Raw genomic sequence first — 13142 nt, forward strand, 5'->3', positions numbered from 1 at the left:
TCTACCCAGTCACATGACCACCAAGCCACACCCACCACCTAAGCCACGCCCACAGAACCGGTTGTTAAAAATTTTGAATCCCACCCCTGCTTAAATGCTATGGTTATTGTTGATACATTGCTAGCGCCAAGATACACACGTATATACATTTATTGAAATTTATAACAGCAATTAGAACTAATACAAACTAAAATAGAATGAAAAAAAGAGAAAACAGAAAGAGAACTAAAAGAAAAAGTTTAAAGTACTTAAAAAAACTATAAAGTGGCTTCCTATCTTTACAGCAGTTATAAATATAGTTATAATTTTTTTTAAAGAATTAGTTACAAATGTGACTTTGAAGACTATTGGTTAGTCTTCCAAGTACAGCTATAATTTAACCTTTCTCTAAAGTTGGAATATGTCTTCCTTCTTTCTATAATCTATCATGTCTAATCATCGAAACCATGCATCATAAGTTCATTTCCATGCTGCATCCCTGTTCCCCATTCCAGCATGTGTCTCTAAGAGCTCCCTCCAGTCAGAAAAAAAGCTTGACCTTTTGACCACTGACCGCTCTTACTCCCCTCAACCAGTCCTACCTTGCTAGCAGGCATCTCAGTCACTCCTTCTTTCTTCCAAACTGGTACCCATTTGTACTTCCAGAATGATAGGATCACACTGCTGAATTCAGAGTCAGTTTTCAGGTGTGCAATTTTTTGCCGCCTCTCCCTGTCCCCCAAAAGGATAATGATAGAAATCAAAGTCTTCGGGACCATTTCAGTTTCATAAAATTGTACGCCTGAAATTTAATCAGTTCATCACTAAATTTTAATGGTTAGAACTTATTATCAAGGTTTAAAGAGATTTTGGTGATGAAAATAGATTGTAGGGCTGTTTGGCAGCTTCTGAAATCTCACATATTATCCACCCTGGTGTAAGAAAAAAAACTCCACTCCGTGTAGTTTTAGAGCAGCTTAATTGTTTGGCAAAAGGCACAGTAGGAGACAAAAGATTTCCATTAAAAAAAAGGGGGCGTGGGGGAACTACACACACAATTGTACAGTCCTGGTTGGTTTATTGGATAGCAAAACATAAAACTTGTTTTGTACAGCCCTGTACTAAAAATAAAAATAAAGAATGAAGAGTGTTTTCAACTTAAATGGATTGAGGTTCTTATTGTTGCTTTTGAACCCATAAAATTATAGTCTAATTCTGGTTTTGGTGATTAAACAAATCTGTAGTTATTTAGTAAATATGCATACTCTGATAACGCAAAGATAAAAGCTGAGGAATTGTTGTTTATTGTGAAATCAACTAAGATGAGTTTTATGCATTATTCCAGCGACTGAAGTTTGTTTGCTATTTATTATGAACATTTTTAAATCTCCATATTTAATAAACGGATTTTTGCGGGGTAGAGGGGAGGGTGGATCACTGATGTTCACTAGAGCAGGGAAGAAAAATAATTTCTGCTGATTCGATGCCGCCCTGCCTGCTTAAGCTGTTGGAACAGTTGACTTGCTGCAGCATGAAGATGTTCTCCTTGACTGTATTTTGAGGGACGTGCCATGATATTGTTGCCTCCATTTTATAGCCAGCTGGCTACTGAAGCAGTCTAAAGCCATCTTTAATTGTTTCCATTTTGAAAGTAGTTTGCTTTCCCATGCCAACACTCCAGAAGAGCAGTTTGCTCCACAAACAAACACCTCTCTTTGACAAGTCACAGGTCACTGCTTCCCATGGCCCGTTTTGTCTTTTATTTTTTTCATTGCATTATTGATCTCCCAGGAGACTAAAGGATTTGTCAGCCAGGAATCCTGTTGTTTGATTTGTGCACGAATGTAGGTCTACATTGGAAGATACATTTATTTATTATTTAATTTATACGCTGCCTGATTCCCACTGATTGGACAGTTTACAAATGATTTAAAACGTGGAAAACAAGGCAAAAATAACAAAAGACAAAAAGGGACACAGAGGACGGAAACTAAGGAAGCAACCTAGATTAAACGGAGTCATCCTCACCAAAGGTCCAGGTAAAGAACTACATTTTCAGGGTCCTTTGAAATGCCAGTAGTATAGGGACCATTCAGATCTTGGAGAAAAGCTAGTTACATAGGGCAGGTATGCTTCCATGATTCCAGTAGATAACATAACTTAATTGAAGGAATCTGCTATGTACCTTTAAATGCTGAAGGAAACAGATGCTCCCTCAAATGACCAGTCTCTGTGCCTTATAGGGCTTTATAAGTAACAATCAGCATCTTGAATCACACCCAGATGCAAACTGGCAACCATTGCAGCTTGTTAAACAGAAGTGTTATACGGGCATACCGAGGCATTCTGAACCAGTTGAAGCTTCTGGGTGGTCTTTCAGGTCAGCCCCATGTGGAGCACATTGCAAAAGTCAAGCTATGAGGTGATCAGAGCATGAATGCCCCTCATCTAGGAAAGGATGCAATAGGTGTATCAGATGAAGCTGCGCAAAAGCCTCCTTAGCTACAGCAGCCACCTATTCCTTGAACAGCTCTGAGTTCAGGAAAAAAAAAAACCTTCAGGTTGTTAAGCAAGTAAGGAAGTGCATAGCACATTCACAAACACGAAATGCAGAGTGAAGAAAGGCTGATCTGCCTGAGCAAAACCAATTTGTGGAGGGGATTTGGCTTTAGGCTGAGAAAGGAAGAAAGATGTAAACCCTAAAAAAACTGAAAGGGATTTCCATTCCTTAAGTGTTATTAGGCCATTGTCAGACTGGCCCTAGCTTGTTCCCTAGGAAAGAACAACCCTTGAAAAAGTACTTTTAACTAGAGAGTGAGTACAGGGTGAGCAAGGCAAGCTCTGAAGAAAAACCGCGCGAAAATCATATATTGAAAGCAATCCCCAAAGTCCTAAACCCTGCCCCCCCTGGGAGAATAGTCCAGTCGAGTCTTGTTCTGATGTTTTGGGGACCTGGTGCCCCAGGGCGTAGTAAATTCCCTTCCCAGGACCTGTCAGTGTCCATACTCCCCGATTTCCCATAGCTTTCCTTTCATACCTTCAGCACTGAACCCCTCCCAAGTGCCCCCCTCCCCCCTGGTCATGGCAGTTGCTAGTGAGCTTCAAAGAAAGCAAAGATGTCAGCCGTCAGCCATACTGACTCTTGATCACTTCGATCACTAGTAAGCCTGGGTTCAACCTTGGTGTAGATGTTACCCTCGGTCTCCTTGATGCAGTAGTGAAAATACTGTAAAAGATAACTTTTTTAAAAAGCCCAAACTTGAATTTTGCCTAGGTAAACAACAACACTTTATTTATATTATAGTCTTCTACTAAGGTTTTGTGCTGGTGTTGCATTTATCTTTAAACCTTGTATGTTCTAAACGTGTAAGCTGGTACACAAGCTGCGTATGTGTTTTGAACTGCATTCCTTCAAGCCATTTCCAAGCTCACAGACAGCTCTGACATTTTAAGGCAGAGAAATTGTTCTTAGCAACTTTTTTCTTTCAACTTATGCTTAATGAGAAGTAGAAAAGTTCAGTAGCTCTCAACCTACTACCATAATTGAGACTGAAATTTCTATTGTAAGTCAGAAATGCGAGGTGTCACAGGACTGCACTGACGCTGGCAACCCTGGCTCTCTCTCTGATGCTGTCATTAACTGAGAATCATGGGTCGATAAGTGACTACCCATCCCAATCAAGCCATTCCAGGTGTGGTCCCTCCCATCCCAAGCCTCAGTATGGTCAGGGACTGCCTCCAACTCCCCCCACCTGCCTATCTTCCTTCCTAGCTCTGTTCATTTGGTCACTCTGCAACTCCTCCCCACTCTGCACCCTCACTCTGCAAGCCTGGTACATCAAGCAAGCCAGCAGACATTCCTTCTCTCCCCAGCAAGTACCGGTAGGCATATATGCACCCAGCTGCCTTCTCTCCTAGTTCTCTGCACCAACCTTTAGCCTTTTGCGCCCAGCCCTTCTTCGCTGCCTTTGCGGTGTCCCTTTTCAGTCCCAGCTTCTCCAGTAACTTTCTTCCCTCCCCATTTCCAAAACGACTAAAGCTGCACCCTGTGTTTGCAAACCTTTCCCAAAAAACTGTACGGTTTTGGCCAGAACAGAAATGGGTCCATAAAGGAGACAGCAGGCAAGGTGCTGAATACAAAAGAGGAAAGGTTGATATGGAGACCTGGGAAAGAAGGCAGAATGCTTGCTGGCACTTGCTGAAGCTTTTGGGGGCCACAGCCAGGCAGTTCTGGGGACTGCCCCACAAGTCAAGATGGGTACAAGATGGCCAAAAGGGTAGAGATGGGGGGGGGGGGCAGAATAGATGGGTGGGAGGAGTTGAAGCACCCTCTGTGGTCATAAGTGCAGTGGGATGCCAAGTACCTGAATGTTGGTGATTTGACTGCAGGGATGCTGCAATGTCTTCAGGCACAGGTCACGAGTCCATTTTTTCAACACCATTGTAATTTTAAACAATTGAATGGTTGTAAGTCCAAGACTATATACAGCCAGGATTATTTTTCAGTGTTGTCTGCAAATAGAGTGAGGTTTTTTTGTTCTGCTTTGGAGAAAAATCAGAAAACCAGAGGTGTCTTAAAAATGTGAATTATTCCTAAATAGTGCTATTATCAGTAGAGTAGAAAGCAGACCAGATTTATGTCTCTGCATATATCAGTTACAAATGGAGCTAGCAATTCAGAAGTGCTAACAGTTTTTGATCGTGTTGTGTCAGGATAATGGGCAGAATCCAAACAGTTGCAAAAATAGTTTTGTGATCATCAGCAAACTTGAGGATTTCTTCTTTAACAGTAAACTTTTGTTCCATAGTTTTCTTCTTGCCTGTTCTGCGTTGAAAATGGGCGAGCCTCCATATTGAAGTTACTCTGAAGGGGGCGGGGGGAATCCCCAGACTCAAACTTTTTGCATGACTCAGGAAGTATCATAGGTGTGAAAGGGGTGGCGTAGAAGGTAAGAATATCCTGCTGGGAAGAGGTGTTTCTAACTCTACCTCCCTTTCTGATAACTCTTGATATTACAAAAGTTGTTTTGGAAAGTCTTAGGATAGAAATGAAGTGTTTTGGCTTGAGATCTCTGATTTATCATCTCTTCTGGCCTACTATTAGCAAGAACATAAACAGCAGAATTGTTTGCTTATGCTCTTTGTCCACGAATGTTCTTTTTAATCTAGCAGTAAAGGTCTTTTATGCCAGAACATAAATATTTTCATCTAACCATTTGTTTTAATCTCTCCTATAGAAAGGAAGCAAACATTCCGTATGTATTCACTGCATTAAAATACAGTCACCTCTAAGCACTGAAGTACTGATTGAAAAGAAAACTTTCTTTTTTTTAAAGGGCCCTAGAATTATAATCAATATGGTATATTTTTTAGAGCTTCCAAGTTCTTCTTGAGTGGGTGAAACTGAAAATCCCTGGTATCAGCTTTTCTGCTTCCCTTTTAAATATGTCTACGTGTCTCCTTTCTTACAATTATACTTCTCTTAATATACTATATACAGCTTGATATTCTTTGGTGATTTTTAAACAGGTTTTTCTGGTTAATTTTGAGAAAATGTTAGAACAACTAAGATGCGTTAGGTTACTCTAGCATGGGGCAGTATCTAACTTTGGGGCTCAAGGTTTTTGAGAGTAATTTCTAGGTTCATGGCCAATCATTTCTGAAACCAAGACATTTTCAGAACCAGTAGGTTAAGATCATTGTGGCTGTCCATGGAAAACAATGTAAAATAAAATCTATCCTTTGTATACCCAAGTTCTGGATTTTAAATTACCTCAGTTAAATTGGAGTTGATAAATATATTTTGGTCAGGTTATTTTTAATATAAAGGGGATTCTGTGTAGTGATGTTACTTCTAAATAAGCAAAGCTTTTCCCCCTAATTTGGAAATATATTGATGCAGTACAGAAGAAATGCTTAGTCCCACATAATGGGCTTTCAAAGCTATGAGCAAATAATCCATAGAAGTGGGTATTTTCTATCAAGTTTCCTGGTATCTCAGTTCAACCGGCCTTCTAGGATTTTTGGGATTATTTTTCAGTTTCTGAGAAGGAACAAAAATTGTTGGCTTCTGTATGTCTTGTGATGTCTGGAAATATGTCAGTATTTTGATTGGAAGGTGCTGTCCAGGAGAGGGAGAGTTATTAACTTGAATTGATTAGAAGATGGAGAGCTAGAAAAAATGTTTTAAATACATAAAAATTGTGGCTCATACCTCCTTGTACCAGACTGGCAAGGTTTACAATATATCAATCCATTATCAGCATATCAATATATCCTGCTGCATCACATACAGGTTTGGCAGTTTGAACCGTTTGTTATGCCTCTTCCATGGTGAACTCTGTGTATATTAATCATACCACCACTAAAGCAATTTAATAATAATAGATATTTAGTGTGCATTTTATCTACTCATTAACAAAAAAAATGTCCCAACAACACAAAATAAAACCAACCGGTAACACAGGAAATAGAAGAACAGTTTCAATTTTTCCATAAAATGCAAGTGTGCAAATGGTTGGGAGAAGGAAGATGGCACAAACAGATAACTGGTAGTACCAGACATGTTCTTTTAGGGGATATTTTGTAAATGAGGGTACTCTAGCTGAGAAGACTTTCTTCCCAACTCCCAAATTTCAATTATAAATCTTAGAGAGAACGTAAAATAGATTTAACAAATGTAAATATTTTAGAGTGAACTTTTAAATTCGATAAGGGTTAAAAAAAAGAATGTGCAACACAAGTGGTGATATTCCCTAATTATGTATCCCTGTTGAAACTCTCTATATAGATCAAATATATGTGCCTTACAGAAAATCATTTTGGTAGAGCCTATGATATGGGAAATAAAGGTAGTTAATAAATAATTGATAAGAGACTTTTAAACAATGGCAATTGGCTGTGATTTTAGACTAGACTGGTTTTTTAGTTTTGGAGAATGAAAATGGGATAGCTACATGACCAAATGGCAGATATCTTTGAGACTCCCTCTGAATGTTTTCCTATATTTTGAAGTAGTTGAAATCTTGGAAATTGTAAGACACTGTCAAATTTGAATTTAAACCTATCAAATTTATTTAAAAAAAAAACATTAATCCTACAGACTCCTAAATGAATGGTATAATTAAACAAGAAAAGTTTAGCTATGCAGTAGCAAAAGCCAAATCCCTGAAAGAATTAAAGATAATAGTTGGGTTTGGGAAATCTTCAGGATTCAAAGATAAAACTTGTAGGAAGTCTATACATCTCACTCTTTATCTATCTAGAACTTAGAATTCTAGCATAGTATGGCTCTTCCTTAGGCACGCACACCTCTTCGCATGAAGTCTTGGAACAGCTAGAACTTTTTATAATAACTGCCAGTGTTAGAGTTTACGTAATTGCTTTTTTGACTTCAGAATTTAGACTGGTGTTTGGCATACTTTTGGGTATATATAGGCAACTTCAGCTAGCTAAATTTGAGCCATTAATCTGATTTACCAGTACCTAGGTTATAAAGGAAAAGCTAAGTTTTGCATGCGTAATGCTATATGTTAATGATTGTCAAATGTTTCTCTAAGGATCTACTTCTGTTTTTCTCATTAGGAAGAAAGTTCTGGCACTGTTGCATCAGTATCTACACTCAGTCTATTAAACACTGGGGTATGAAATTTAATATTTTTCTTTCACATTCTATGCCATTTAGGATCTTCGTAGCATTCATTGAAATACAAGGTACATTACATAATAGTAATATGAGTGAATAGTACTAACACATCATCATTAAATGCCATTAACAAAAAGGGGAATTATATTAACTGCTTTTGTTTCATATTAAATATTGGTATTAACTGCCTTGTTTCTCTTTAAGTTTACATAATTTTACTGTTCAGTTGAAATGTGCTTTAATATATAAATTTCATTTATATTCAGTTGATTCTGCTGCATAATACATTTGGCCAACTTATTTTGTTGGTGTAAATGTATAGACATTTTCAGTAGCTTTAAAATCTCATTGCTTTATGAAAGTTGTTACTTTAAATATAATTGAATGTTGAAATCTTCCAGCAACAAATTTAAATGAGTTGCTAAAAGAAAAAGAATGTTAGACTTGAAATTGCTAAAGGCTTTAGTTCTATTCTTGTAATTTGAAGAAATATGCTAAAAGAATAGTTGTTTCTTTGATCATCTGGGCTCATACAAAATATTCCTATATAAACTGTTTATTCCTTCCAGTGTAGCTGTATAATTGTTCTCTCCTTAAGGTTCAAAGGTTCAGAAGCAAATGGTTTATTTATTTAAAAAAAATCATACAGCAACTAATTACAAAATAAATCTTTTAATTACAAAGAATGAGTCACAACTAATAACATGATCCATATATCACAGTTGGGGATGTAATAACAAATGGGATGGTGAACAACTAGGCTTAGCTTTTTATTTAGAAACCTGCTCTTGCCCTCTTTAGAGGCAGTTACAGCTTTCACTGTGACTATTTTATTAGGTAGAAAATTAAGCAATTAGGTAGCAATTTTCTTAATGTCGTAAAAGTTTTACTAGTGTCTTAAAATTTTCCTAATATCCTAAACCACACATCAGTCTAGCCTTTTGATAAATTTGCTTTGAATTCTCAGTAAATTCAGTATTTAGATATTCTCAACTGCTATTTAATATATTTTGCCCCTTTCTATTTAATTGCTGTCAGTGGTTTTAATAGAAAGTTACATGGTATAAGAGTTACTGTCATCTCATTATATTTGACAAAAATTATGTATTTTATTCCAATTAAGATACATCAGAATGGAAAATAAATTGGGTTTATGTCAATGTACTGTATGTTTACAAATGCAAGGGAGCTCAACTTTGCTGTGATATTTTCCTTTCCTCACTCTCTGCTTTGCCTTTGTTGAGTTGGTTTTTCAATCCTGTATATATTTGGATGGCTTTTCTTATTTTGTGACTCTTCATGAAGCCAAAATAATAAGCTTGGGAACAAGCTGGAAGAACCAGGGAATTTGTGGAGTAATGATAGCATGTAGTTGGGGTCCTAATAGTATTTTTAAAAACATCTTTATAAGAGGCCTGACTTGAATTGGAGACTATGAAGAAGTCATAGAGCTGTAGATTAGATTGGAAAGTTTAAAAAAAAGAAAACCCAGACAGACCTTTTATGTACATATGCTGTGTAGCTGCCAAGAAGTGAATTTGACGAGGGCATCTCTCTTTTATCAGATGTTTTAAAATGATGCTTCTTCTTAGGACTGCTTAGTGCTTTGGATTCAAAAGAATAAAGTTATTTTGCATGCACATTGCAAAGAAAGATGTGCATGCACTATCTGAAAAGCTTAGTGCATCTGAAACATAGTATAGCCCTATTGTTTACAAAAAAGGAGACATGTTGATTGACTTGTTGCTCCATTTAGTTATCTTCACTTCCTCTTTGTGGAAGTATGTTGCCATATCCATGGCTATGCAGCCCGCTTTTGTTCTGATTATTTTTTTTTATGAGGCTTCCTGTTTAATATTCACCAAAGTCTCTTTGATTACTAATGCCAGCATTTTCTCTCTGAAGTGCAAATTTTGAAATTAACTGCCTCGTATTTAGGAAGATCTGATTTTGGTTTTAATTATTCATTTAAGTCCAGACAGAAATTTATTGTGTTCTGTTCTGGGAAGAATGACATATCCTGTTTTAGTATATTAAATAGAATACTTAATAAATTTAGAATTCCTCATTTGAACTCAAACTCAAGTTTCAATTTTACAATAAAGGATCATACAGAATGGGGTCTATGGTGCAAGAAATTGGATTAGTATCTGGCTCAGAATTCCTCTAAACCAGTGGTTCCCAACCTCTTTTTCGCTCCGCACTCCTAAAGAAATTTCACTCAAACCTCGCACCCCCTGAAATTTAGACTTTTAGAACTACTGAACGCGTTAAATATATGGTAGGATTGAATCTTTTCAGCTATGTATGTGACGGCCACTAAATAACGATACTTAACTCTAAAATGAAAACAAAGTTAATCCATTGCATAATAAATAAAAATGCCAACATATAGCCAATATCCTATTATTTACCTGGACTTTTCTCACACCCCCTGGAATATCGTCGAGCACCCCAGGTTGGGAACCCCTGCTCTAAACTGTGTATTTATATGGTTTACATCACAAAAACTGGGGTTTCCATCAGTTCTCCTGAACATGTCTGTTTCCAGCAGGTAATGGATAAAAGAAAAGCTTTTGATGAAACAAGACAGAATTAGCAAACTGTCCATTTCCTGAGTATTAAATGAAGGAATCCAGTTGAGCGGTGGGGTGGCCTAGCAGTAAAGACACTAGCCCTCTCCTCGGAAGGTTGAGAGTTCAATCCTACGTAGCAGCAGATATTTTTCTCCTAGGGAACAAAGAAAAGATATCTGTTGCAAACTCCATATGGCATCAGGAAGGACATCCGGCTAGTAAACACTCAGCTCCATCCAGTTGACTCTCCCCCAATTAAGGGATTACAGGGTCGTAAAAATAGAGGTTTTTTTTTTTAATCTAAGGAATCCAATATGTCTGTTTAAGGACTAACAGCTTTAAGAATTCTAAGAGAGTAAAAAACACATGGAGATTAAAAAACCAAGACATTTCCTGCCTGAATGCTTACAGTATAGTATAGTTTTCCGCCCAAGTAAAAAAGGGAGTGGGAGAGAACACACTGCCAAGTTTCTTTGAGCAAAAACTCCAAGCTAAATAAATCTCAGTGGAATTAGGGGAACCTTAGATGCTGCTACATATCTACAGCAGTGATGCTTGCTGAGGCTGTGCAGCTGTTCCCCTTGGCATTTTCCCCAATGCAGTAGACATGAAGCATATGAATTGAAATGCTTACTGTGTACAAATTAAAAGCTGTAGCAAGTATTCAGCTGTGATGTGCAAACATGATTCTCTACAGCATATCTTAACAGCTAAGTACCTTCAGCAAATGGACGGCTTCCCATCCTGCTCATAGCATCTTCATGGGCAGTTGTGGAATCAACCGCATTTCAAAGATCTGACTGACATAATGCAACAGAATTTAAGGAATATAATGTGGATTAGTTTTATTATTTTAATCTAGATTTACTAGTTCTTAGAAATGTTTAAGACATCTTATCAAATGTTTAGCAATCTGAATTCAAAAGCCAGACCTGATTTGGAGCATAGGTGGGTATGCACATAACATTTCTCAGAAATTCCTCAGTTCTTTCTGGGGATTCTAGGTGAGTTGAAGAGGGAGGTTGTGCAAATCCAGTTAAAGGTGCAGCTGCTTCAGTGTATTTCCAGCAGGTCCTTTTATGCATCTATAGTGCTTTGCCTTATATTTTGCCCTTCAGATTGGGAGCTTTTTACAGTTCTACGATGTATATCATTTTGTATTAGTCATAGACCTGATTTATATAAAGGACCAAGTTTATTTACCTGTGGTTTCCTTGGTTTGGATTTATGTGCTATGTACCCTTAGCTACTGTGGTTTGAAAATGATGGTGTATGGTTTAGCATAATCTGTATAATTCCTAGTTTCTGTAGCTTCTTCTGGAAAATTATCATTTAAAACTGGATTATACAATGCATGAGTGCAACCATTGCTTTGTAACTGCTTGATTTTTCTTCTTGAGAACAAAATGTCAAATAAGGAAAGCAGTATGTCACAGTCTGGGGGAATATAATATATTGTATATTTTTCCTCTTGGTTCAGAGGGGGTATTCAGCAGGTTTTGACTAGTTCTGGAGAACTGGTAGCGGAAATTTTGAGTAGCTCGGAGAACCGGTAAATACCACCTCTGACTGGAGGTTTTACAGTATTCTTCCCCTGCCACGTTCACCAAGCCACGCCCACAGAACCGGTAGTAAAAATTTTTGAATCCCACCACTGTCTTGGTTCATATATTTGAATTCCTTGAGACTTGCTGCGTATATAGCTGAAGTTCACGAACATTACCTGGTCTGTTTTTAGCAGGTGTTACAGTTAAAAGAAGTCATGAGATAACAATATTAGCCTAAAGCATTATTTTACCTAAAATATACAGCACTCTTTTATTACAAAGCATATAGTGGATTGTTTTTCATTTTGTCACATGTACTAAAGACTATATAAGGAGTTCAGGGTTTAGAATTTTTTCCCTCCTTTGATTCCACAGAAAACAGTGCCCAAAACTACATTTTTAACTGAGTTTCAGTTTTTTAATCAAAAAAATGTTATTTACCTTAACTGTCCTTAAAATATATATTTAAACATCGATTGATTTATTAAAATATATAAATCATCAGTGGTTTCACTGTACAGTATAGAATTTATATTGGTACAGAATTCAGTAATTTAATAATTTCAACTTTCATATTTTTATGTTATTTCAAAGAGCAGTTTTCTAATCCTTAAATTTTGAAGGCTAGTGTAAAAGTACTAATAGACAACACCTGGGTAATTATTTTATTATTTCACTTTCTGTCTGTATGCTAGATAGGTTTTAACAGGATAAGCAAATAAAATAATGTGCAGGAAGCTGAAGAATTATAGTACATTAGCACAACATGTTTTGAATATCCTTTTGAATGTGCTATCTGCTAATAAACCATGAAAGCCTCTGCACCTGTATCTTCACTGACACTTTTTCTGTTGCATTTTGTTGCACCATTTATACAAGTGTGTTGATTCTGCTGATTTGTTCTTAGAAATGTATCAGTGTGTGTTCTATGTCCATTATCTGAGCTACTGGTTCATCCCATAGACCCATGAGGTGGAAATAAATTTAAATTTAGAATTGGGGTGTGTGCGTAATAATTTGGATTTCTATTGACAGTTATTTAAGATTAAAAATACTACATATTAGGATATTAATAAATATTTCTATTAGTCAAATACTATTGTGTGAGGTTGACTTCAAACTTCTTTAATTAAAAAGAAATTGCTGATTCCACCAGATAGCTATAAAACAAGCACATGTAGTCCTTGACTTATGATCACAGTTAAGCCCAAAAATTTCTGTTGCTCAGCAAGACAGTTAAGTGAGTTTTGCTTCATTGTATAAACTTTCTTGCTATAGTTGTTAAGTGAATCACTGCTGTTGATAAGTTAGTAACCCAGTTGTTAAGTAAATCTGGCTTCCCCTTTGACTTTGCTGGTCGCAAAAGGTCGCAAAAGAGGATCACATGACCTTGGG

General features: G+C 36.9%; 1 protein-coding gene across 2 annotated transcripts in view; it reads left to right on the top strand.

Annotated features, from left to right (window-relative positions):
• TBC1D12 (TBC1 domain family member 12) overlaps positions 1-13142 on the top strand; it is a 58569-nt gene that overhangs the window by 20362 nt on the left and 25065 nt on the right. The window contains exon 3 of one of the 2 annotated variants that reach the window (XM_026710487.2): positions 7564-7620. The exons of the other annotated variant lie outside the window; for it this stretch is intronic. Within the exon in view, the coding sequence (XP_026566272.1) occupies positions 7564-7620 (57 nt within the window). The remainder of the gene's footprint in view (positions 1-7563; positions 7621-13142) is intronic. 2 annotated transcript variants of the gene reach the window in all.

This window comes from Pseudonaja textilis, chromosome 4 (assembly GCF_049901715.1).
Source record: "Pseudonaja textilis isolate UNSWEBS1 chromosome 4, rPseTex1.2, whole genome shotgun sequence".
Taxonomy (NCBI): Eukaryota; Metazoa; Chordata; class Lepidosauria; order Squamata; family Elapidae; genus Pseudonaja; species Pseudonaja textilis.